This window comes from Aptenodytes patagonicus, chromosome 5 (assembly GCF_965638725.1).
Source record: "Aptenodytes patagonicus chromosome 5, bAptPat1.pri.cur, whole genome shotgun sequence".
In the NCBI taxonomy this organism is placed as follows: Eukaryota; Metazoa; Chordata; class Aves; order Sphenisciformes; family Spheniscidae; genus Aptenodytes; species Aptenodytes patagonicus.
The window spans coordinates 2,337,889-2,362,205 of record NC_134953.1 but is presented as its reverse complement, the minus strand read 5'-3'; the positions used below and the strand labels follow the sequence as shown (position 1 = coordinate 2,362,205).

At 42.7% G+C, this 24,317-nt stretch overlaps 2 protein-coding genes across 2 annotated transcripts in view; both read left to right on the top strand.

The window, feature by feature from the left end:
• Positions 1–11,023, top strand: part of CHAT (choline O-acetyltransferase) — a 33,863-nt gene extending 22,840 nt beyond the window's left edge. Inside the window, exons 12-15 of the mRNA XM_076338052.1 lie at positions 1,043–1,184; positions 4,347–4,409; positions 8,817–8,954; positions 10,655–11,023. Of these exons, the coding sequence (XP_076194167.1) occupies positions 1,043–1,184; positions 4,347–4,409; positions 8,817–8,954; positions 10,655–10,924 (613 nt within the window). The 3' untranslated portion in view covers positions 10,925–11,023. The remainder of the gene's footprint in view (positions 1–1,042; positions 1,185–4,346; positions 4,410–8,816; positions 8,955–10,654) is intronic.
• Positions 11,024–16,102: 5,079 nt separating this feature from the next.
• Positions 16,103–18,670, top strand: C5H10orf53 (chromosome 5 C10orf53 homolog). Its single transcript, XM_076338004.1, is given in 4 exon segments — positions 16,103–16,148; positions 17,502–17,579; positions 17,582–17,614; positions 18,606–18,670. Coding segments are annotated over 4 exon segments (222 nt in total).
• Positions 18,671–24,317: the final 5,647 nt, after the last annotated feature.

The following is a 24,317-nucleotide window of genomic DNA, read 5'->3' as shown; positions in this document are numbered from 1 at the left end:
GCATCCTCTGCACCGCAGGGAAAAATACTACAGCAGCATATCAGATCAGAGTTCCTACGCAGGAGAGTAACTACTGCCGCTTCCTTCTTCGCAGGCATCCCAAGATTTGATAATATCCTCTAATTTCCATGGTATTATCAAAGTTAAAAGCTCCTCTCTACGTTGTTGGAACAGCTAACGCTCCAGGCTAGAGATTGGTTGCATGGTTTCCTGCAGAACAGCCTATTAGACGAATAATTCTTTATCGTGTCAAATTAAATCCTGAAGTGGTCTTTACCTAGTCAAAACCAGAGATGCCCAACACATTTTGCATACGCCATTAACATCTGTTAAACATCCATTTTGCGTATTCCGTTAACCAAACTCCAACAATGGCCGGGTCCAAGATTTTCATCTGGATCCCAGCCATGATATAAATCCCGTGTATGCAACAAAAACCTTAGGGGACAGTCATGTTCCGAGACCCCTGCTTCAACTGGAAGGCACAGTGGTGCCTGAAGCGACGAGTAGTAGCTGTATACCTGGACCCAAATTAAACAATAGTCTTCACACTCTGTTCTATTTGCTGTGTGGGTTTTCATTCCAGCTCACAGTCTCAAATAGCACCCTTCTCCCCTTTTAGTTTTCTATTTTTCATTCACACACAGAGTGCATTTTTTCTTGTTTTAAATAAAACATATTTCACGCCCATAAGTAAATGATTAATTACACAATTATTTTATGATGCGGTACAAATAAAACATTCCTTGAGATCTTTCATTAAATTTTAGTTTCACTAGCCTTGTTTTTACACAGCAAGTCATTTTTTACTGGCAATGCATAACTAAAATGTATACAGCTGTATGCAGCTCCTCATATTAGAAAGGAGTGAGCATCCGTCTTTTTTAAGTTTCTTATAGAATTCTATCAACATTAAGATGAACACTATGCGAAAAATAAAATCGTGGCTGTAACAATAAAACATACCAAGCCTACATTTCTTTTAAGCTTTATGACGCCTTGAAAATAATTATTCTTTGTTTTTCTTACTTCATTCTCTCAGATGCCACAGGAGACTTGTCCCTACCTACGAAAGTGCTTCCATACGCCGATTTGACGAGGGCAGAGTCGACAACATTAGGTCTGCTACCTTGGAAGCATTTGCTTTTGTAAAAGCAATGACTGATGACAAGACAGCTCTATCGGTATGTTGGTCTGGCTCCCTCTGCCTTCTTTGGCAAAACACTAAGCAAATAGTGCATTCATGATCCCCAGTCTCTCGCCTTTTAACTGTTAACCGAGAACATAAAGGCACAGGGCAGGGTAGCAAGCCTTACACGATTTTGCTTTTCGTGCAAACCAACCATTAAGCTAAATATAAATATTTCCTTATTTTTATTTAAGCATCCAAAAGATTCAGAGGTGCCTAAACATGACATTATAAGAAACAAACCATCTGATCTTAGTCTTAGCACTGTCTTCTGAACGATCTATCATCAGATCCAAATTCTGCTCCCTGGAGAGATCGAGGCTGGACATGCAAAGTTCAGGATCATTATACTGCCACACCAGGGGAACTGTCTGGCAGGTCCCCTCCAGTAGACAGCTCTGCTGCAGACTGCAATGCGTGAAGTGATATAATTCACATGCTTTGATTTTTGGATAAGGTGGATATATTCTGGCTGATCTTTTTGGTTTTAAAGGTATGTTTCTACCAAATAGACTTAGGTTTATAGGATCCTCAAGGGGGCTGAACCTTCACGATGAAAAAACTTCATCAAGCTAATAAAACAACTCTCCGAACTGTCCTGACATCATCCTGCAAAAAGAAAAACTAAATTGCCTTTCTTTGAGACACCACCATCTGTTTGCCAGAAGCATGAGTACTGTACATAGGAGATGGGGATGCAAAGAGGTACAGCTGAGACAGCTGAGACTATAGCTGCACAAACAGCTTTGGGCACTGTCCCTCCCGCCATCCCCGGAGAGCCTCCCTCAACGTCTCTCTGTGTGCCACTTCCACCCACTGCACTTCGCAGCTGTCCAGGGAATTTCCAGGTAGCTGTTTAGATGCAAAACGCTGCCACAACGTAGATTATTTCGCACAGTAAGCCCACTCCAGTGGCAACAGCCCACGTGACTGTTCTTTAGAATCTAGCATGGCATTGCTAGAAGTATTGCTGGGCTGTAGATTAAGTGTAAATTAATGAAATACTGTGCACCAAGCTCTAATGTCCCAGAGGATGAGGCAAATTTGCCCAGGTAAGTGCTCTGTTCCTCCACTGCTTCTTCAATCTCCTTAAGGTTACCGTGCCCAGAATTTAGCTCATGAGGAACAAGACTCAAGTAAGTTCCATGTTAAAATGATAACTCAAAGGAAACCTGAAGTAATTCCCTACGCTGAGTGGGTAATTCAAGGCAGATTATAACCATACTATTACACTTAACAGTGACTACCATACCATAGACAAGAAGAGGCTGTTGTTATTTGCTGTCAGTGTCCTGTCTGACAACATGGTTCTTAATTGTATTTCATTAGCATCTAATGAATGCTGTCACCTGTGCATACCTTCCCCTCCACACTTGGGTGCTCAGCACACCCCCAGCCCCAACACACATTGCTGCAGGCTGACTGTACTCCTAGGAGGAGCCAGCCTGCTCCTAGCACGTTGTTTTGCCAGATCCTTCTTGTTCCCTCCAACAATCTCTTCCTACCTTCCTTCTTCCAACACTTACTGACTTCTGCAGCTCTCCCAAAGCTTCAGCGTTTCTCACTGTTTTACCACCCAAATCTGAGATTGTGCCCACCTTTCACAGCATCCTAAACTGTATTGCTTCGCAGAAGCAAGCAGAATGCCATGCGTGTCTAGAGTGAGCTTGGTCTCAGCCCCCAAATCTTTATATTGCATGCCTTGGCAGAACCGAATAGGGAGAATAATGGTTTCATTCCCCCTGAAAAACCTGCAATCATAACGCAAAGCAATCCACTGATAGCTTTCCTGGCTTCTTGCCCACTGAGACGTGCAAAGGACATTTAAACTGGTCTGTGATTGTTCTTTCCCACAAACTTTCAGAAATCTTTGTTTTTACGTGAACATCTTTCAGTTCAAAACCATATATATTGTTATCACAGAATCATTAGGAACAAAATTCACTTAACACAACCCTATTCCAAGGTGATTTCTTTAGACCTACAGATTGCCTCTGGATGTGAAGGGGTTAATTCTATTTTTTGGTCAGAGAGATGAATCACTTGGTTTAGGTAGCCCTGAACTCCCCAAAATATTGTTTGTTAACAGCCATTAATCCACATCGAATTAAAAACAGTTTTCTATCTGATGCTAATAAAAGTGATCTTCAAACGATGGCTTGAACAGTCACCAAAGATTGATCGAGTTGGATTGATTCTCTAGCAGGAGAAATATCTCATGCATTTGACACTTGCTGTAAGAGAAGCAGCAACTGACACTGCAGAGATTGCTGAATAGCTGTAAATTCATCAGATTTAAAGACTGCATTTGGTAATTTAATCTGTATAAGGGGTCTAAGGCCTAGCTCTGGCCCTATGAAAAAATATCAGACTCTGTACTTTGAAGGTCCCTGATGGTGGCCTTGAATTGCTCCTAAAATGAATTCTTTGTTCAAAAGATCATTCATCGTCCATAGGAGCTGAAGGTTCCCTGTTTATCTGGAGACCCGGTCATTTCTGGCTGTTTCAGGGTCTCCCAAAGTTGCAGTGTCGGACTTGATGTACAGCAGGGCAGCACTTCTTAGGATTGTTCCCTTAATATAAAAGGCTGCCATTTGACAGGAGTCAAAATTTACTAGCTTGTTATCTGAAATGTGAGGCATCTGTGGATAGTAGAGCAGCCTTGGAAAATTCTAGATGCCCTTTCACACAGGGGAGTAATTTTTTGACCAGCTAGTAAAATATCAGTAATGGCTTTCATTAATATCACTGTCATTGTCTAGATAAACCATTCCGGAGAAGATATACTGCCTGGCTGTTTTGAAAACACTGAATTACACTAGGCAGTTATTCTCCCTCCTTCAAATGGAGTGATTCAATTAGTAATAATCTACACCCACAAAATCCATGGAAGGAATCCATGAAAGAAACTGCAAGTCTTTCCTTGACTTCAAACAAACCACCGCCGATAAGCCTGTTCAAGCCTTGCACACCAGGCACCGTTGCTGATCAGGACATTGAATCCCTATGGCTTTTCATTTATAAAGAGTACTTGCACCCGAGCCAGGAGCAAAGGACATTTGAGAGTGCTTGCTGTTTGGCTGCTGGTTAATTGATGGACGATGCTATTTCTTTGAGAGTTTATTCAATAATAGGTATTTTTTGATTCTCCCAACAGGATTCTGAGAAGATGCAGAGATTTAAGGATGCAATTGCAGCTCAGACTAATTACACTATTCTGGTAAGTAAAACACCGCTTTGTCTGAATAAGTTAGTTAGTTTTTTCAAGAAAAGTATGAAGATACAATCATTAACTATTTGAGCACCAGAAAACGTAGGCATCTCTAAATAGGAAAGTGCCTGCTATGTCACACCTATGAAAATTTCTGATGATGCAAACACCCTCCAAATAGACATATTCAACTAACCTCACCTTAAAAACCACTTCCTGGAAAGCAAAGTAACAAAATTCTGCATTAGACATCAGTGGCAAGACCATCAGTCTTGGGCGTTAGCTCTCCTATCTAGAACTGTTATGGAACATGACACTCTGTATTCAACGTATTAATGGGGAATATGCATCTGTGAAATGTTTATGATTTGTATCTGTGTCATAATTAGGAGACCCAGACACGAATTAGGATTCCACTGTTTGGTGCTGTGCAAATTAACAATTCAAAAATGGCCTCCATCTTAAAGAGCTTGCAATCAAAATTTAATAAAGGGATTTTTTTATATATATTGAAAGGTTTGCAAGGAGGAACAGTAGCCAGATGAAATAAGCCTTTATTCTGAGTGCTCTGTGAAATGCAACATGAAATGTTAGCCGTGCAGATAGCCAAGAAGTGGCAAGGACAGCTGAGAGCCTTAGCAGGATGAGAAGTAAGCAAGGCTTAAAAGCAACCAATTTAACTGCTGTGTAACACGCATGAGAAGTAGAACTCCAACTGCAAAATCCAGATCCCTCAAATTTACAGGTATTTAGACCCATAAGTGATGAAGTTACAGATAAGCTCGACAGCTGTAACATGTCAGGAACTCTTTTTTCCCCCTAAAACGAACTATTTCTGCATTTTCTTATGTTCCTCTTCCCTAAAGGAGAGAGGTCCTTATCTGGGACCTGATCCTCAGGTGGACTGGTATTCCAAAGTGCCATTTCTAATAAAGGCCATTAACAATGAGCGAACGATTATAGTAAGCTCTCTTTTAAAGACCTGAATGCAGTGTCTAATAAAAGGAAGACATGCCCTCCAGTGAAGAAATCAGTGTAGTATCAAATACAACTCATTTTCTGTTGATCAAAAATGAGACAATTCAGCCTGGGTAATGCTCTACATTCCACTGTGCCAAGACAAAGCACAGACTTACTTGCTCTACAAACAACTTAGTCAAACCACTCATGAAATTAATAAATGTTAATAACCAGCTACGTTAAGTGAATTTGCTACCTATGGTTTTGCCTCAGACCATTGCCTAATAAACCCACATTGCTGATTACTGTTTAAATACTCGTAATATTCAATAAATCATTCACTTCCAGAGGTGGTTTCAAAGGTATACGCAGACCACTGGAGAGGTGAAGTGTTGCTTTCAGGCAGGATTTGTTCCTAAGACTGTGAAACAAAAGAAGCAGGGAAGAAAAAATGGTTTTGGGTTTCAAGCGTTGTGCTGGGAACCCACATCTTAGAAGCTGAGACTCCACGTCATCTCTAAAGCAGCGGCAAGTCTTACTTCAGGGCAACTGTCTCACCTGACCCATCTCGGGGTAATCTCACAACAAACACAACATACTGTAGGTCTACTAGGTCACAACCAGTGGAATTTCTGTACACAGCTCTTTAAAAAAAAAGAAAAAAAAAAATTCCATTAAATCCCCCCTCCAAGTCATTTCTGTTCCAGAAACTGTTACAAAATTCAGCCTCCAGTGTAGCTCATGGGAAAATATTAAAATCGCCATCAGAAAATTAATTTATCTTTAAATTTAAAAAGGTCTCCAGGTATTTCTACTCACCAAGCTGCCCTTTCTTTCTCAGAATAGCAGAACATAATTGTTGTGCCTTTAAACTGTGGGCAAGACTTACATGGTCTGACTAAATCATGTGTAACAGACTGAAATGTAATAGCTCCTAAGAAAAACAAAGAAATCTACTTCATAAAACAAAAAGCAATTTAATGATTTTATTTCCCCTTGTTAGGGCTTACTAGTAGCATTGCTATCTTAAATGTGGAGCTCTAAAATTCAATTTAGCACAGTTTTTTCCTATGCGTTGACTCACAGTTTATTTCGTTAGCCTGTCTCGGCCTCTCTTCAGACATGACATTGATTTATGTTGCAAAAATGTCATTGCTAACAGCCTTATAAATCTTGTGTGAGAGCAAAATATTTCCTTTGATTATCAAGTCCGTTTCCCTCTATGGGAAGAACAGCGTAAACGCTGCCCTGATGTATGCTACTTTTTTGCAAGCATCCTTGCTCCGTCTGGGCTGGTGGACAAACAGCCCCTTTACCGATGGGTGCCTACTCCTTAATAAACCAGACAAGATTATGCACTCCCGGCCCCCTGCTTCAGGCACTTAGTGGTTAAAATAAGTGTTGTTCGTCTGTGGGGTTTTTTTAATTCTCCCCTTAAGAGGAAAACCAAGCTTGTGCTCTTTTTTAAATCCTGCCTTCTCTCAGGTTGCTTGTTTCGCTCGTTACAAGGGGCCTGTGCCACGGGGCTATCAGTTCTGCTCTCAGTGTAGTACGACGTGCCTTGTTCAGCATCCCCTTCCTACATGACTTCAGCCTGGTACCGGGGATGAGCTACAGCTCAGTCCTCATAATCAATGCTCTTACCAGCTAGAATAAACCTGGACTGAAGGATTCTAAACGCACGTTTTAATCTGAGGCAAATCCTGCCTGGCTGCAACAGCTCAGTGCTGTTCTTCAGATGCCAAAATTTTGATTTGGTTTCCTAAAGAAACAAAACTCTGTAATTATCCTGTCTGCCCATCTCCCACTACTGACTTTTGATCCTGTTAGCCATCTTCAGTCACATTTGCCAGCAGGACAAAGACCTTAAAGCTAATAAATTCCCTAAGCCTGTAGCATTAGAATCATAGAATCACAGAATAGTCTGGGTTGGAAGGGACCTCTAAAGGCCATCTCGTCCAACCCCCCTGCCCTGGGCAGGGACATCTTCAACTAGAGCAGGTTGCTCAGAGCCCCGTCCAACCTGACCTGGAATGTTTCCAGGGATGGGGCATCCACCGCCCCTCTGGGCAACCTGGGCCAGTGCTTCACCACGCTCAGCGTAAACAATTTCTTCCTTCTATCTAGTCTAAATCTACCCCCCTTCAGTTTAAAGCCATTCCCCCTTGTCCTGTCGCAACAGGCCCTGCTAAAAAGTTTGCCACCATCTTTTTTATAAGCCCCCTTTAAGTACTGATGGGCTGCAATAAGGTCTCCCCGGAGCCTTCTCTCCTCCAGGCTGGTAGGTATTAGGTATTATTAGGTAGCTGGATAGAGCAGAGAGACCCAAGCATAGCAAGCTCATGGCAGAAGGACTTACTGCAGGCTCAGCAGTAGTTCTTGTGAGCTGGCTCGCTGGCCACCAGCACTGCTAACGTTCAGCCACTGCACATGCTGCTGATCACCTCGGCTGTAACCACGAGAGAGGAGAGGAAATTGGGGACATTCGGGAGCAGGGTTTGGGGGCAAGCGTGGCTGGTTCTGCGCTGGGGATGATGGTGAGCGGAGACAGGGGCAAGCAGGATGGCAAGTAGACTGCTCTAGGTCTCTCGCTTGTCAAGCACATTGTTCTCATTTGTTAAGCGCCGTTTAATTTGTTTCTAGACTCATGGTGCCTGGACTACGGTACCATCCAGCTATGCTGTCCTACACTTACTGTTTCCAATTGCCTCATTAGAGTGAGGGCTAAAGTAAGGGCTGCCCCTGAGATAATCCAGCTCTGCAACGATGCCAGCACAGGGGGAGGGGGAAGGAACTGGGATATTTGAGCAGTGAATTAAATTGAGAAGGCATCTGTGTCCCTAATCTCAGTCTTCTCAAGTGGTGGGGTATGCTAGTAGATCTGTGACAGATCACTGGTAAATCTCTCTGTTATTCTCTGATCACTGTTAAGTCTGTTGCAGACGTCTACCAGATCTTTGGATATAAATTCTATGGAATAACACATGCTTTACCTGCCAGAGTCAGACACAGGCAGCAAGGCAATGAAAGATTAATTTGTTCCAATTTGGAGGTGGTTTGGAGCCTCTTATGTTGAAATATAATCCAAGTGACGCACAGGAAATTCCAAAACACACTTAGAGATTTCTGGTGTCCCATACGCTCCCCTCAGCAGCTTTGGAAGCCCAGCCCATGATATTCAGCTCTGAGAGATGGTGAACACCCAGAACGCCAGATAACTTCAGCACATAATACATCTCAAGACCATCTCCTTCCGAATTTTTACATCTTCAGAGCACCATATGAATTTCTAGTTACTGATCATCAGCAAAGTACGTACTCAGAGTAATAGCTGAACATTACAGGCATTACCTCACTCAAACCAAGTTCAACTCTGACCAGAAAACAAGGCAGTAACAGCCAAGAAAATGTCTCCATACTCAGTTAAATGCTGGTGTCTTATCATGTTGTACACAGGCTATTACTGGAATGGCAATAGACAATCATCTGCTAGGGCTCAGAGAGGTGGCACGGGAACACATCAAGGAACTGCCAGAGATATTTACGGATGAGACATATTTGACAAGCAATCGATTCATCCTCTCGACCAGCCAGGTGAGTTTCTCCTGTTCACTGGTCTTGCTAAGCAAAGGCTAATTCATTTGTGTTCTGCCAGACCTTGTAGCTCACAGTGAGAACGATGTATTACAAAAAAAAAAAAAAAAAAAGAGCTGATACTATCGAGAAGTCTGCAAAGTTCTCCAGATTTTTAATCCAGTTCTGGTTCATTCCACAAAATCAGCACAGTAAATACCAACTGAAGTTATCACTTCCCTTGCAACAGCCCAAAGCCCTTCCTGGAAATGCTCACAAACAAACTCAGTAAAATTTGTATGAGGGCTCAGTGTTTCCTCACTTTCCAAACGACCTATCTTCCCGTTCCCTTTCTTCTCCTCCTTCCCTAAGGTGACAGCTCTAGTGGGAATTCTTTAGTCCAGTGACAGTACAGCCACAAGCCAGACAGGCTGCCACTCTGAGAAACAAAAGCCAAGAGCCATGAGGCAATTTTACTCTTAAAAGTAGCTGCGTTTGAAATCTTCGAGAGCCTTCAGTTACTCGGTGTAAGACTGCAGCCTCTGCAGGCGTGCATCTTGGATTTACAGACATTTTACAGACATTTACGGATTTACAGTTATTTGCAACTATATTAAGATACTCTAAGAGTCAACATTTCCTACATTTAACGTCCTGAATAAGGAAACATCTTTATAGCACGCAGCCTAAAAATTAAATGTTTCATTGCATATAGTAGCAGTCCTCATGAAAGAAGAAATCTATGTAGGAATTCATTTACTGAAGCACTAACCCAACTGCACTGATTGGAACTATGCAACAAAAGAGACTCATAACATCATGCTACAGCATAAAACCTTAAGAAGTAATTTGATCTTTCCATAACGTTTGTAGGCTTTCAGACGTGAGTGACTGTAACCAACATACTACTACATAAATTCTCCAAGAAACTATCCATGAGCAAAGAGTGCTTCTGAATAGCTTTATGGCCTTCGGCTGTTGCACAGCAAATTTATCTGACAATTCTATGGCTCTATTAGCAGGACTAATGGCTTGTTCTGCACCATTAAAGAGGCAAACGTCATTTGTGAAGGCCCATGTACACAAAGTCTGAAACAGATTTCTAACTCATCTTTTATTCTCTGCAGTAGAAAGTGTTTCACTCCTGTATGTTGCCATGATTAAACTGAGGTGTAACAGAAACGTAACATCTAGATGCATTAAAATACGTTTTTATACAGCATCACAATTACAAATGATTATTAGAAATGGACAATACTACTTTCCATAATTGATTACAGTCTTCACATTACAAGTTTAACATAACCTTAAGATAACCTTAAGAAATTAAAAACCTTAAGAAATTGAAAACCTTAGTGAAGTTTTATGTATCAGAATTACATACAGCCTTAAAAATTCCGTATCTATCAGTAACAAAGCTCATAGCTCTTGAAGATCTGTATAAAGTGAGCAAAGAAATGCATTATATCCACTTCAAATTATACCAGTTTTCAAACGCTGGCAAACAAACAGAGCAACCAAATTCTATGCTGAGATCAGCTTTTACCTTCCAAGTGTCAGCTCCAGGTCTGGACTTCTGAAGGAAGTGATATTCTACAAGGGGGATTCACCACATTTCCAGCATTTGTAGCATTTGTTTATCCTTTTCCTCATTCCTAACCCGCCGATTTCGGGTGCCCTGATTAATCAGAGATCACTCCTTACCTTCTCCCTGCAACCAGGTTCCAACTACTACGGAAATGTTCTGCTGCTATGGGCCCGTGGTGCCCAATGGTTACGGGGCATGTTATAACCCTCAGCCAGAGCATATATTATTCTGCGTCTCAAGCTTTAAAGACTGTAAAGAAACCTCCTCAGACATGTTTGCAAAAGCTGTGGAAGAAAGCCTCCTAGAAATGAGAGATCTGTGCAGCAAGTGCAACTCTACTATGGCAAAGCCACTTGCTAAACAAGAAGCAGCCCCGCAGCTGCAGAGTGACCGCAAACTCTGAGGCTGTGGGAATTACTCTCCTGAATTCACCTTATGAAACAATGACGTAGTTGTTCAAAGGCAAGATAGTACTAGTAATATATTAGCGTAGAACCAAAATGTCATTTGTTTTACATTGTTGCCAACGTTTAAAATGCTGTAAGTGCTAAATCTGCCATTTCTCGCTTGAGAGTCGGCAAAAAAGGTTCGGTCTCACTGGCTGCGATGAAGGAGGAGGTAATACGAGCATGTGTTGTGCTACCATTTCTAACCATAATCAACTTAGGCCATTTTATCACCTAAAAAATCGAGTAAGTTTGTATATGACATAAATTAAATACTAAGGCACACCAATTAATTAATATCCCCTGCAAGTAGTTCTAAAATATTCACATCTATTCCTGCAAGATTTGCATGTAAAGGAAAAAAAAAGAAATTTCCCCTATTAGGAATGTTGAGAATAACATTGTAAATAACAGGCTGAGGCCATTAAATCTTGCAAATTTACATGAAGAGTATTTAATACCACCATGCTATTTCCTACATAAGAAAAGCAGATTATTTTTAAGAGTGGCCGCTGTGTATTTCCACAAACAGAGTTTGGGAAGATTATACTAGTGTTTGCATGTTCCCCCAATTCAAAAATGCTGCAGAAATAATTTCGCCTTTATTCTGGTTTGCACTGGCCTCCAGCACAGTCCCATTCCGAAAGCAGCGTATTGGAGGTAAGATCCATCACAGAGAACTGGGAGAATTTTGTCCGTAATAAATTGACGTAATTATTTCTTTCTATCAGTGAGCAAAATCCAGTCTCGACAGAGAGGCAAAGCACAAAGCGTAAGTGCAATTCAATCCTACTTAAGACCTTTTTTGTTTGCACAAGAATGAATTTAGTCATTGTGACTAGCAGGAGCGTGTATGCAACCACACAAAATCAAAGAGCAATAAATAGCTAGAATGAAGAGGCAAACTTGCAGTATAAGGAAGTCTCCAAGCTAGAGCTATAAATACCAGTTTAAGAGTACTGGTACTCATATCAGCTTTGCATCATCCCACTTGGGAGGGATTTATATTTTTAATAGTAGATGTAGGGTATCATATTCTGCAATATACAGTAAATTCAATCAGGAAAATAATACAGTATCTGGTAATTCCCATATTCTGCGAGTGTTATCCTGAGGGTTTTCTCATTATGTCTTTCATTCCCTACAAATCCTTCCAAGGACTGATGTTTTCAGTTACCTTCTCTCAAGCTCAAATATGTTGCCTTGCTTCGAGGTGTTCAGTCATCATCGTTAGACCACAACTTGCTCACTGACTAAAGACACTTACTTACTAACTCCAGCGCGGGCCCCTTGCTAGGCAAGCTGGAGCGCGCTCGGCAGCACCGCTTATTTGCCTGTGGAGAAGCGGAGACATTTCTTCTTCCTTTGTAGACTGAGCAATCACGTGCTTAAGTACTCTCAAGCCTAAAAGTAGGAGAACAGATTTATTACAATAAACTAGAAGCGCAGATACGTTTCTAAGAACTCTAGATACAGAGTCAGTAGCTTATACATGTCCGTGCTTCCTTTGCTGCCTCTTCGGAGTTGCATACATGCAGTTGAGCAGTCTGCTGGATAAAGGCTGTCCACAGCCCCAGGTGTGAAAGCACAGTGGGCCCGATAATCAATCGGAGCAAGCCAGCTATGTTGGAGCAAATCAATTGATTTACAGTGATTGAGAGCTGGGCTCATTTTTTTTTAAAGTTAATGCGTTCATTTAAAAATATGTATGTTTCATTACTCCGAGAGCTGTGGTTCAAACCAAAGATGAAATCTATTTTTTAGATTATATAAATAATATTATGGCATAAAAGCTGCCCCAAAGTTAAAGTGTAAAAAAAACAAAGAAAAAAAAAACATCAAGAAAACTGTTAGTCAAACCAAATGTTCACTTAATGAATATACGGTTCAAAATATGACTTTAAATTGTTCCTATACTATAATTATGCAAATTACTTTGAAACATTCCCAGTAATTTTGCTTTGTTCTGTCTCATGTCACTACAAAGGCATTCTGCGTTTTTAACACAAATGTAGCACTATAATCTCCAGATTTTTTCATAGAATTATATGTTTAGAATGATAACCATATTTTAAGTGTATAAAAATGCTGTGAATAGTTGATTATTTATTAATTTGCTTCTAATGAAATACATAATTTTATTTTGTATTCCTAGTTCTATAGGTACTGATATTTATTTGCAAACATTACCTGTGTTTTCATTTTACTTTTTTGACGGGAATTTTAACAGTAGCTCAGACACTGCGCTCACCACACAGTCACCGCGAATTCAGGCAGAAACTACAACCACACCTGAAATTTTATACCACTTCATCATTAGGAGCCCCTTACTTGCCTACAGCTGCCGTAACAGGTGTTTTGGATTTCTCCAACACTGGAAAATACTGGTGGTGGAAAATACCGACACCGTGTTTTTACTCGAGGAAGAAACCGGTGACCACCCATCCTTCCTATTTATTTAGCTAGCCGTTCCGTACTTGTGCCTCAGGTACTCACCGAGCTGGTGCCTGAATACCTGAGACGAGCAGCTTCAACGAACTCGGTCCCTCCAGAGGAAGGCATTTGCCTACGTGCTTAACCTTAGCCGTTACCCCTGCTAAAAGTAGTATCTGCAAAGTACCTGACTTTGTTCAAGAAACTTCAGACGCAGTTCAGGCATGTTTAAATCGGAGAGTCCCGATTAAATTACAGATGGATAAAATTCACAGCACAGGGCGTTACAAACTTCTCCGTTTGCCAGCAGGAGCTTCATACGGGACCGCGCTGCTTCTCAGTTAACAGAATCCCCTACACCTATGTGGTATGAGCCCATGCTGCAGCTGCGTCTATTAAGGGTGTCAGGAAATAGGTAGTTTTCTTAGGTACTTACTCAAAATTATTTGTATTATGCAAACGAAGTTCTCTTCTGAAGTTTAAAAATACACAATCTGTGCACATGCACTTACGGAAATCAAATGCGAAGCTTTTAAAATGTTTCCAACCAGAAAACTATGGAATAGATTGTTCATCATAAAAAGGGGGAAAATCTCGATTGACACACTACGTGTAATTACATTAACCCAACAAGTGGCAATGATTTAATGAGACCCCTTGGCGGGACCCGGGACACACAAACCCCCTGCAAGAGAATTTTAAGAAGGTAATTGTTTCACTCCCTCCGTAGGTGTACACCCACGTACACGCGGTATTGCGATGTAGAAATTAAAGAGCCAGTTTTTGTGTACTTCTGTATTCACAGTGAACAAAAGCGAAAGAAACTTGAGTTCAGAACAGTGGTGTTTGGGGGGGGTAAGAACCGGACCTCACTCCCCCGAGCGCTGTCAAAGCCCCCCGTGCGGTCTGTAATTAAGCAGGACAGGGTTGTGACAACACAGCTGAACTCCGTCTGGCGTACGAGTTGCAGAAGACATGAAAATATTTTAGCGATACTTTTATTTTTATAAGATAGTATAGATTTATGACCAATGTAAATGTGTATTTATAGCACATTTTGTTTCTGTTTTGTGCTCTATTGAAATATATTTATCTCTCTATATTAATATCTACCACCCCAAGTGTACGCTGGTACCACGAATTCAGCTTATTTAAAGACGGAGTTCCACACCCCCAATAAAAACTACCAGAGGAAAGCTCTTGTCGCCTTTTTGTGCCAGGCGGCCCCCGGCCCCGCGAGCCCGCCTCGCCTCGCCTCGCCCCGCCACGCCACATGCCGCCTGCCGCGGCGGAGCCTCCGGGGCCGACCCCGACCCCGCCAATGCCGCCCCGCCGCGACCCACCCGCGCCACGGCCCTATGAGGCCCCGCCGGCCGCCCCGCGGGGCAGGCGCGGCCCCTCAGGGGAGGGGAAGCGGGACAGCACTGCTAACGGCCCCCAATGGCCCCCAATGGCCTCCAATGGCCCCCAACGGCCTCCAGTAGCCCCTAACGGCCTCCAACGGCCTCAGCGCCATGGCTCGGGGCAGGCCGGTCAGCGTGCGGCACGGCGCCTGCAGGGCCTGCGGGGCGCGGGGGGTGCCCCGCAGCAGCCGGCTCATTTGGCAGCACCAGCCGAAGCCCCAGACCACCCCGCGACTGGGACCCCGCAGCGCGGCCGGCTGAAAAGGGTCCCCATCGCCGCGACCGGCCGGCTGTCCTCCGGCCGGACCCGCGCCCCACGTTTCCCCCCGAAGGAGGGGAGGTGCGGCAGGCATGGCGGCAGGGGAAGGCAGGCGGGGCAGGGCTCAGCCCTGCGCCGAGGCCCAGCAGGCTCGTTTTCCTCTGGTTTCTCCGCCATCACGCTGTACCGAAGGGTCTCGGTGCTGCACGGCTCGCAGGCTGCAGAGGGAGGCTCTAGCAATTGCGTCACGTGTGTGACAAAGGAAAGAGCCGGTCCTTAAACATGCCTCGGAAAGCACAAACACTTCCATCCTTTATGTTTGCTAAAATAAACTTGTATTACACTGTGTATATATTTTCCTTTTCCAGTTACACAAACCTCATTAAAAACACGGTCTGAAATAAACCCATAAATCAAAGATGAAAACGCTTCAGCTCAAATTTAGCTATAAAGCAAAGTACGTGGGAGTACAAAGTAACTTCTGTTGCTCACAGCTCACCTGTGAGCTCCCAGCAAGTGACATAACGTAGGTGACAGGTACCCCCAGACTCGGGGGGGCAGCTGTGCCCTGTTTGGGAGCAGAGCTCCCTCCGACTTCTCGCAGCCGCAGCCAGGCTCCAGCTGGGAGCCGGGCAGGGTGTGCCGCTCACAGCGTTGCTGCGGGGCTTGAAATGGCCTCGCTACAGATCTAACAGAGGAGCCGTGCTCCGGGGTATTACAGAGTTAGCTAGCACCGCAGAAGTTTACCACCCACACCTAAGGTTGCAGTGACATACCGCCCACAGAAGAAGATGTAGCTTTTTTCCCCCCATTCATCATGAATTCTGTTTGTTAGGGAACGAGCAACAGTTTTTCTCCATTCTAATGCTTTACAGCAGCAAGAGGATACATAATACAAATTTCTGCCTAGCAAAATCCATCTAAAGTTGCAAGATAAATCAAATTGTATGTGTTATCTAACGTATTCAAATAAGTCAAGTTTTGTGATTATAAAGGCTTTAGGCCACATAGATGCAACAAAAAAGAAAGATAAACTCAATATGGGACAAATCAGTATTTGGTTGACACTGGAAACTTACAAAGCGCGTGAGTTAACGCGATAGAGGGGCTACTGGCAACTCATTCAAATGCTCTTACTGGGGCTGCTGGATCATTGCGATGTACCTGACATGGACCGAGAGAGACCAGGCCCCAGCCTAGGGAAACCAGTATTTTTTTTTTTTTTAATTATTTTTTTTCTTTAGAGCCAACAGTGTAGAGATGTCACCTCTCTCATCCATTTTATAAATGCGAATTAGTTGTCGGAGATTGCCGTTCAAGTTTCCTAGAAAGCAGTGCGAGCTGTCTGGCGAGGATGACACAACAGCCGCAGAGGCTGAAAGCATGCTGCTTTGTGAACCAGACTCCTTCCTCAGCCATTTTCTGCAGTTTTTCAACAAGTGGAATTAAAACGCTGCAAACAGCTGTCACAGATGGATGCAGTTAGGTTAAACGTTTGAGAAACACCGACCCTTGCAAGTCATCCCGCTGCAGCGGAACCGGGATAGAGGAAGCGCTACCTCTACCGGCCAAAATAACCGATGTGTACTGGTCAGTACGCTGTCTCAGCCTTAACACGCAGCTGATAAAAACCTGGAAAGGTGAGACCCTGAATGTTTGACTATACAGGAATCTGCTTCCGCCTTGTAAAACAAGTCAAAAGAATAAGATTAATTAGAACAAATTTAAATCTGTGGGGGCCCAGGCAGAAGCACGTGGCATTTCTGTTGTTGCTGGAATTGCACTATCAGCCAGCTCTCTTATTTCCCCCGTTCTGATTAATTTGCAACAACACTATACAACGTACCGTAATAAACCCAAAGAGCACCTAATTCATCAAAACAAATACGTGGGTCGAGAGAGGATTTTGTCCCTTCTGGTTTGATTCTCAAGCTTCACAAAATCTCAAGTCTTTAACGGCCTGAGGAATCGCTCTTTCAGCAGAAGCGAAATGAATTATGCGTCAATGAACAATTGGGTTATCAAGGTTGTTCACTTAATGTTCCAGCTGTTCTGTAGCACCATCTTAACGTTTATTGGAGATTGCTCTTGAATTTAGTCTTATTCCATGGTACTTACAAATAAATGCATTGCATTTCTTACAGCTGCTGTGCCAGTTAATAGCAAATACAAGTACATAATGAATGTCTTGCCTTTTACCGCTAGAACTAGAAATGACAGAGGGTGGAGACTTCATTCAAAGGAGATCCATTAATGTAATAATAGTGAAGCAAGAGATTAAAGCTGATAGGATTTGTGGGGAGTTTAGTACAGCACTTAACTACATTAACACCGGTTTTTGCTCCTTGCTCTCCTAAGTGCTAAAACTTAGATATACTCGGAGTTCACAGGAAACCAAGCAAATACAGCACTGGCCACTGCTTCTTTGCCTTTTTCCAGCTGTCCTGCAGGCAGACGGACATCAACTTATTCTGGAAGGGATACCAGGCTGGAACGCTGTAGAGCTGGTGGTCAACGGGGGGTTCGCTGCAACATCGATGACCTGGATTTTGGTAAGTACAGAGTTTTACTCATCGCAGTCTCTCACTGAAAGCACTTACATTTTGAAAAGAGCGCTTCCTGAGGCATAAACAGTCCAGGTTCTGTCGACGTTAACACTTTTAAGCTCTGCACTCCTTTCTATTTGAGGCAGTTTGAAGGGCACGGTCAGGAAGAGAGGATGGTTTGGGAGTTAAGGCCATGTTTGGGAGAGCACCGTTCGGGGCCTTCCCGCACGCACCAGCACGCAATCACAAGAAAACCTGCTAGGTTTCAGTCCACAGAGGTATTAGGACATCCTTTTGCTTTCAAAATAGCAAATATTTTTCTTTGCTTGGGCCTTAGCGTCTTTGGGTTTTTGGCCTTCCCCTCCTCCCCCCCAGCAAAACATAGATAATACCATTTCAGCGCCTCGCAGAGAGGAGTTTTTTAATCACTTTTTGCTGCAGCTGAGACAAGGAGTTCAGGGCTCAAGTCTTCTCATCTCCTGTGCAAGTGGCTTCCAGAGAAAGGCTGAAAGCCACTGCTTCTCACCTCCCCACTTGTCAACAGCCTCTCTAGGGCTGGGGACGGGAGTTGTGGAGCAAAAGCGGGCCAAGGATAACGGCATTTCCAGCACCGCAGCTTGGTTGGTTTCACCTCCCTGCAAGGAAGGCAGACAGGCCAGGAACTGGGAGGTTCCCGTTGGAAATTTCTTCCAACAAAATAAATCTTTTTTTTGTCCCAATCCTAGACCTACGCTAGACAGCGAAGCGCTGGCTAATAGGCCACGCTACTGTCTGCTGAACCACCTGCACTGCTGCATTCACTTTTTGCTCTGTTTCCACTCCAGATCAAAGCTGAGTCAGTCTCAGGTGATACAGCTAACCAGGGTAGAGCCAAGCTGAGTCCGAGTACCATGAGGAAGAATGCAAAGGAATATAGATGCTAGCATAAGAAGTAGAAATGTAAAATAAGAATAAATTTACTTGCATATACTTTGTAAGTTGTGGTTTTCTCCTTTAGGAGGTGATGGCAAGTTGGATCCACTTTGTGAAGAAGCCAGAAAAGCAGTGTTAAATGCTTACTGATTTACAGGGACATATTCCCTTTTACCTTGCTTTTCTGTCAGGCAATTTACTTGCATTACAAAGGTAATAGAAATGTCAGGATACACTTGGTTCTTTACACTTCTAGGTCTCGTACTGAAGCTCTAGATAATCTTACTTGTTACACCCATGTGTCAACCAAATAAGAATATACTGCCTTTTCCAGAACCAGTCATATGTTACCACCTTGAATATTACAAGTTCATGGAGAACTGAGACTTGCGTGTAGTTCTAATAATTTGATTTTAATTAAAAGAAGAATGAAACTCCTGGATATCTTTCATTCCTTCAACTTTTAGAAAGCTTCCTATGTCAAAGATAATAATTTCAAAGTCATTCATAGCTGATGATCAACCCATACATATTCATACAGATGCGCCAGTTCCGCTCTTCTCTTGGCCGCAAGCGTTCCGGAGGACATTCGTGCACCATTAGACACAGCCCAAAGGCACAGAGAGAAAGAAGTTGGCACAGCCGTAAGGACAGGATTAAAGCTGACTGGGTGTTACCACAACTGATATCCCAGGTATCTCAAAAGTCATGCTGCCTTTTCCTCTCTATTTTTGCCCCCCAGTAACTAGAGTATGAAGCTTCTCTTTTGCTTCTGATTTGTCAACGTATACTCTCAACCTCAACTGCAGTTTAAAACACTTCTGACTCAGGTAAATCCAGCAGTTTGCAAATAATCATATGCCAGAAGGCTGGTACCCTGAGCAATTTTCAGTTTGGCCCATAATTAGTTATGAAAGAAAGAAGTGGTTCGTCTTTGCATCCTAACAGAGGGGCGTGAACAGAGAAACACAGCATTTGTTGCGGCTCAGGAGCGCTAGGCAGCAAAGCTGCAGTTTCTAGTGCGGCTGCAGGAGAGACAGGCTGCCCAGCATAAAACCAAAAGACAAAGAAATCCGATCACTCGGTATCTCCTACCAGCTGTAACCTGCAGGGAGATGGCTGTAGTTACAAATAACCAAACCACATTTATGGTGATACCGATCCAACACAAAAGCGTTATCAAAATAACACTATCGCTATGCCCAAATACACTCCCCTTACCAATGACCTATAGGTGACAGAGGCATTAAAACAATATTCTTTAGTGAGAAAATAAATACTCATAGTTAAAAGGCGAGTGAAGCAGAAACTATATTGTCCCTTTAGAAGACTGAAACATTTTTGCTTTCTACAACTCTGATATAACAAGATCAGAAAGTGAAAACATTCAGACTGAACCATATCGAGAAGATCAGCACAATTAAGCTTGGCACAGATAACGAAGGCACTTTCTGCAGCAGACATTCACACAGCCAGCAGCCTGGGGATTCGGCATCTGCCCCGCTCTCGTTCTGCCCTGGGCAGCAGCGAGTTAGCCCACGCCTCGCCGTGACCCTGACCTCTAACTGCGGAGCAGGCTGTCCTGCACCACAACCCGACCCCAGCCTCCAGCTCCAGTGCAGCCCTCGGCACAGAGAGGGGCTTTAAAAAAACCCGCCCTACTGCATTTGTCGGTGGGACACCAACAAATGGCTTTCTGCTCTGGCAGTAAATTGTTTATTGGCCTCTTAGGTAAATGCAAATTAATTGGACTTAAACATTAAGTTAATTTAAATAATGTTAGTTCTGGGCAGAATTGGCTCCCAAAAATAGAAGACTAAACTCCCCAGACCTCTTGGGCATGGAATGCCGTGAACATCAATGGAAACGCTCCAGGCAGATGAACTCACCAGTGTGACTAGTTTATTTTTTAAAAAAAGTTTTAGTTTTGCTGTGTTCAGTGCCCTCTGTAACATCACGCTGAGGACGTTTCTGACATACCTCCAAGTTAGAATGCCAGCAGTTTTTTAGGGAGATTTTAAGCCTTAATAGATCAACGCGTTCGGCTGGAATAAATACAAACAAGCTTTGAGGAACACAAGGCTTCAGGTCTGAAAGAGATGCAGCAAACTTCAGGACAAGTATGGATTGAGAACAACTGCTCTGACTTTGCTTTAGAGTAGTATTATGACCAAATTGTGAAAGACCAGAGACAGATGAGAAAAGATTTTTAATATGACGGTGAGATATCGTCCAGCGAGATAAAAAATTAGCTCCATCAGACACTTTGAACACAGCTGGCTAGAATGCATAAAGAGATCTCAGGCCCCATTATTGTGCTTTTGTTACAGAAGGGAAAAATAAATACAAATTTGAAGTAGCCCTTTCAGTTTGGTACCCGTCCCCCAAACACCACCTGCGATCAGTTGCCATGGCACTAGCAGGCAGCTGGATATTTGAAGGCACTGTAGTAGCCACTTGGACAAAGGCATTTGATTTTTTTATATGTGAAATAACTACTTTTTTTCCCTCAAAGTCTCCCTCATTTTTAAGGGGATTATCTGCCCCAGAGATAATCATGGCCATTTGAGAACTGAACCTAGCCTGCAAGTCCTCTCTACAGTGACTTTCATCCAGACTATTGTGATAAAGTCAAATCAGGAGGAAGAAAACAGCAGCAGCAAATTATTCCAGTAGTAACGCCAACTAAATTGCTGTGCAGCTTTTACGGTTTGACTAATTGTCTCATTAAGACACATTTCTGATCACTGAAATGGATCTCAAGTATTTTTAATCACTGAAAAAATTGTACCACTAAGAGCCTCTCTCCCTCCTATCCTCGGCACTATTTGCAATGGAAAACACACAAAGGCTCCTGTTGACCGGAGCCCCGCTGCTGCACAGTGGCAGTCAAATGGTACTAATGGCACAATAACACAATATAACTAAAATAGTTTGCCTTTTAGAGTAACAATCTCATATAACGTGATTAAGCTCTACCATGAGCGTTTCCTTACGTTTTGCAAATGGCTTAAAAAAATCTGACGGTTTTTCCAGTAATTTCTTCAAAAGGGGAGGGAAAATAAAAAAATCATTAGCTATCAAGAAACAAATTAACAACACTCGATACGCTAAGAAAAGAGGAAAACAACTGCACCAAGCACAGGCTGCACAGCAGCACGGCTGGGTGGCACCCAGTCCACTCCCCCTCGCAGAACGCACCTCCAAAGACCGAGTTTGTCACGTTTAATCGCAGGCACTTTGTTGAAGCACTTCGTTTAGGAGCTGGCTTGCCCTCGGCTACCTCTGCGACCGACGGAGAGAGGCACCTCCACAGAGCAATTCAGATCTCTACTGGGGATAGACTGTAGGATCTCTGGGCCCCTAATTTCGGTACTTTTTTGGTGTTTGGTTCCAAACAATATTAAAAGAGATGAAGCTTCTTCCTCATACGAGGAGCACATTTCAAAAGGAGCAAGCCGGCATTATCCAACACGCTACTGACATGCTCTTTACACCCTCAGCAAACAGGAAGATTTTGCTCTTGGCCACCACTCCCGGTGGTTGCACAAGCCGTACATTGCAACAAGACATTTCCCCTTACAAGAGTCGTAGGTGTTTATCCCATGCACTGTCATAGTAAAGACAGCAGCCACTTAATTTTCGAGTAGCTTATTCTCAGAAGCCTAATGCAAAAGCGGCACAGCTACTGCTAGGAGAGATGTACGCTTTCATGGTGGCCAGTCTGATCAAAAAAACCCTGCAAAGGCCTAGGAGCTCTTTTGCGGAGGTGGAAGTGATGCATGGGAAGGAAATCACTCCATACAAATACTCAAGAGGAGCTGGAAAGATCCGATTTATTTTCGGACGTGTTTTGCTTGTTTTAAAGCGACTGTACGATGGTAATCATCAACTTCCCGTGGGGGCACTTCTGATCGTGTACTTGGAAAAATAAAGCAACATACAGCTGGTATCAGCACAGTTCTCAGAAAAGAGTTTAAGCTTCGTGAGAGGAACAGAGTTGAATTATTTTAATAGTTGGGGGTTTTTTAATAAAAAATATCAACGATACTATACATCGTTAAATTTCCTTCCTGTTCACTTTGCATATTGGCCATCCAGTCACATGATATAAAACATGGCAGCACTAAGAACTTCCATGCATCATTTTTACATATTAAGAGGAAGTCTGTGACAGTTTTGCTTCGCAGTCTGTAGGAGATCACTTCTCCATCTCCTCCATCTGAAGTGGAGGTAACAGCTTCGAGTCACAGACGTCTTGTGTTCCCTAAAACGTTTTCCAGTTCTCCAGTAAAAAGTGCTGCACAACTAGTTGTACGGCACTCCACAGCTAGGGCAGGGAAACGCTTTATTCAAGTAAATTCCTTTTTTAAATAATTTCTTTTTTCAGCTTAAAAGAGAGGGACAAAAGTGATACTTCTGTTTTTAACAGTTGCTTTAAACCATCCAGATTTCTTTTAGTTATTTTAAGGTATTTTCGTTTAAAATATTGAGAACATTCCCTATCAATGCCCACACGTTATGAGTGGAAAACAGCCCAAGAGAATACGTGCAGGATTCTTCTGCCCTGTCAAGGCACATATTTACAAGACTCGTAACTCAGTATAGGCTCATTCAAGTGAGAGACAAGATGCATTACTAATTTAAGATGAATTTGAAATGTGGCCATTTACTTGCTACAACTTTCAGTTTTGATCAATTCTGTGAGGCAGTTTTAAGAAAAGACAGGGTTGTTCTGCACCCACACATAGGCACTACGCAGACACATAAATATTTGCTCACATACACGTGTACACGTAAATGTACCCAGGAAGGCATCCGCCAAGGTCATATGAAGTATGGCCAGAGACATTACAAATTAGTGGTCTTTGTCACAGGCTTTGGAATTAATTCTAGGGAACAGAATATGCTAGAGATCTCTGTTTGCTTCCCTTTGGGCTTTGTTACAGAGACAGGTACCACAAAGTTACAGAGTTCTGCATAAATCTATTGAGCTCAAGCGCTGTGCAACAATGGTGCTCACTACGAAATGCACCATTTTACTGGTAAGTCTAATGAAGGGCCTGATGGCTGTGATAAAGGCCTAAGGAAAAAAAAAAAAGGAAGACAAAAAAATAGAAATAATCACACTTCATGCCCCTAATTTTTTAATGCACGTAAATATCAGAACAGTGATGCTGAAGAGAAGGAAAAATACTAGTTTGGGTTTTTTTGCTGACAGTCCCTGGAGAAGCTATTTATGTGCAGTCATATACTGACGTGCACACTCAGATATATTTTCCTGAAGCCTGTAGAGTTTTGTCTAAGCAAGAGCTTCAGAATGTGTGTGTGTAAATAAATTAAAGAACGTCTGTTTTATAATGAGAAGGGTGTATTGTGGTATAAATATTGCAGAGCACATTAAATAAACATGGTCACATATGACCAGGTATCTATTAAATGAGCACATCACAGGAGAAGTTAATTATCTAAGAGTGTAACTAGGAACCGTTTAGAATCACTGGAGATTAAGTTGCTTTATTTCTGTTTACCTTTCCTTCTGAATAGGCAGTAGGTTGTTGCAATGAAGAGTCCCAAAGCAACGCGAAGCTTCAGCTCTTCATCAACTCTAAGATGACAGGGTTTTGTCAACAATAGTTTGAAGTACTGATAAACCAAAGTAATCTGGTGCAAAATATGCCGGCACAAAACAGTATTCAAGATGTAAAGGTGCAAAATATTTATGGCCCTTTTAATATCTTAAGCTGCTCAGAGGGAGGAGGACGACTCACATGGTGTACTTTATGTATACGTATTT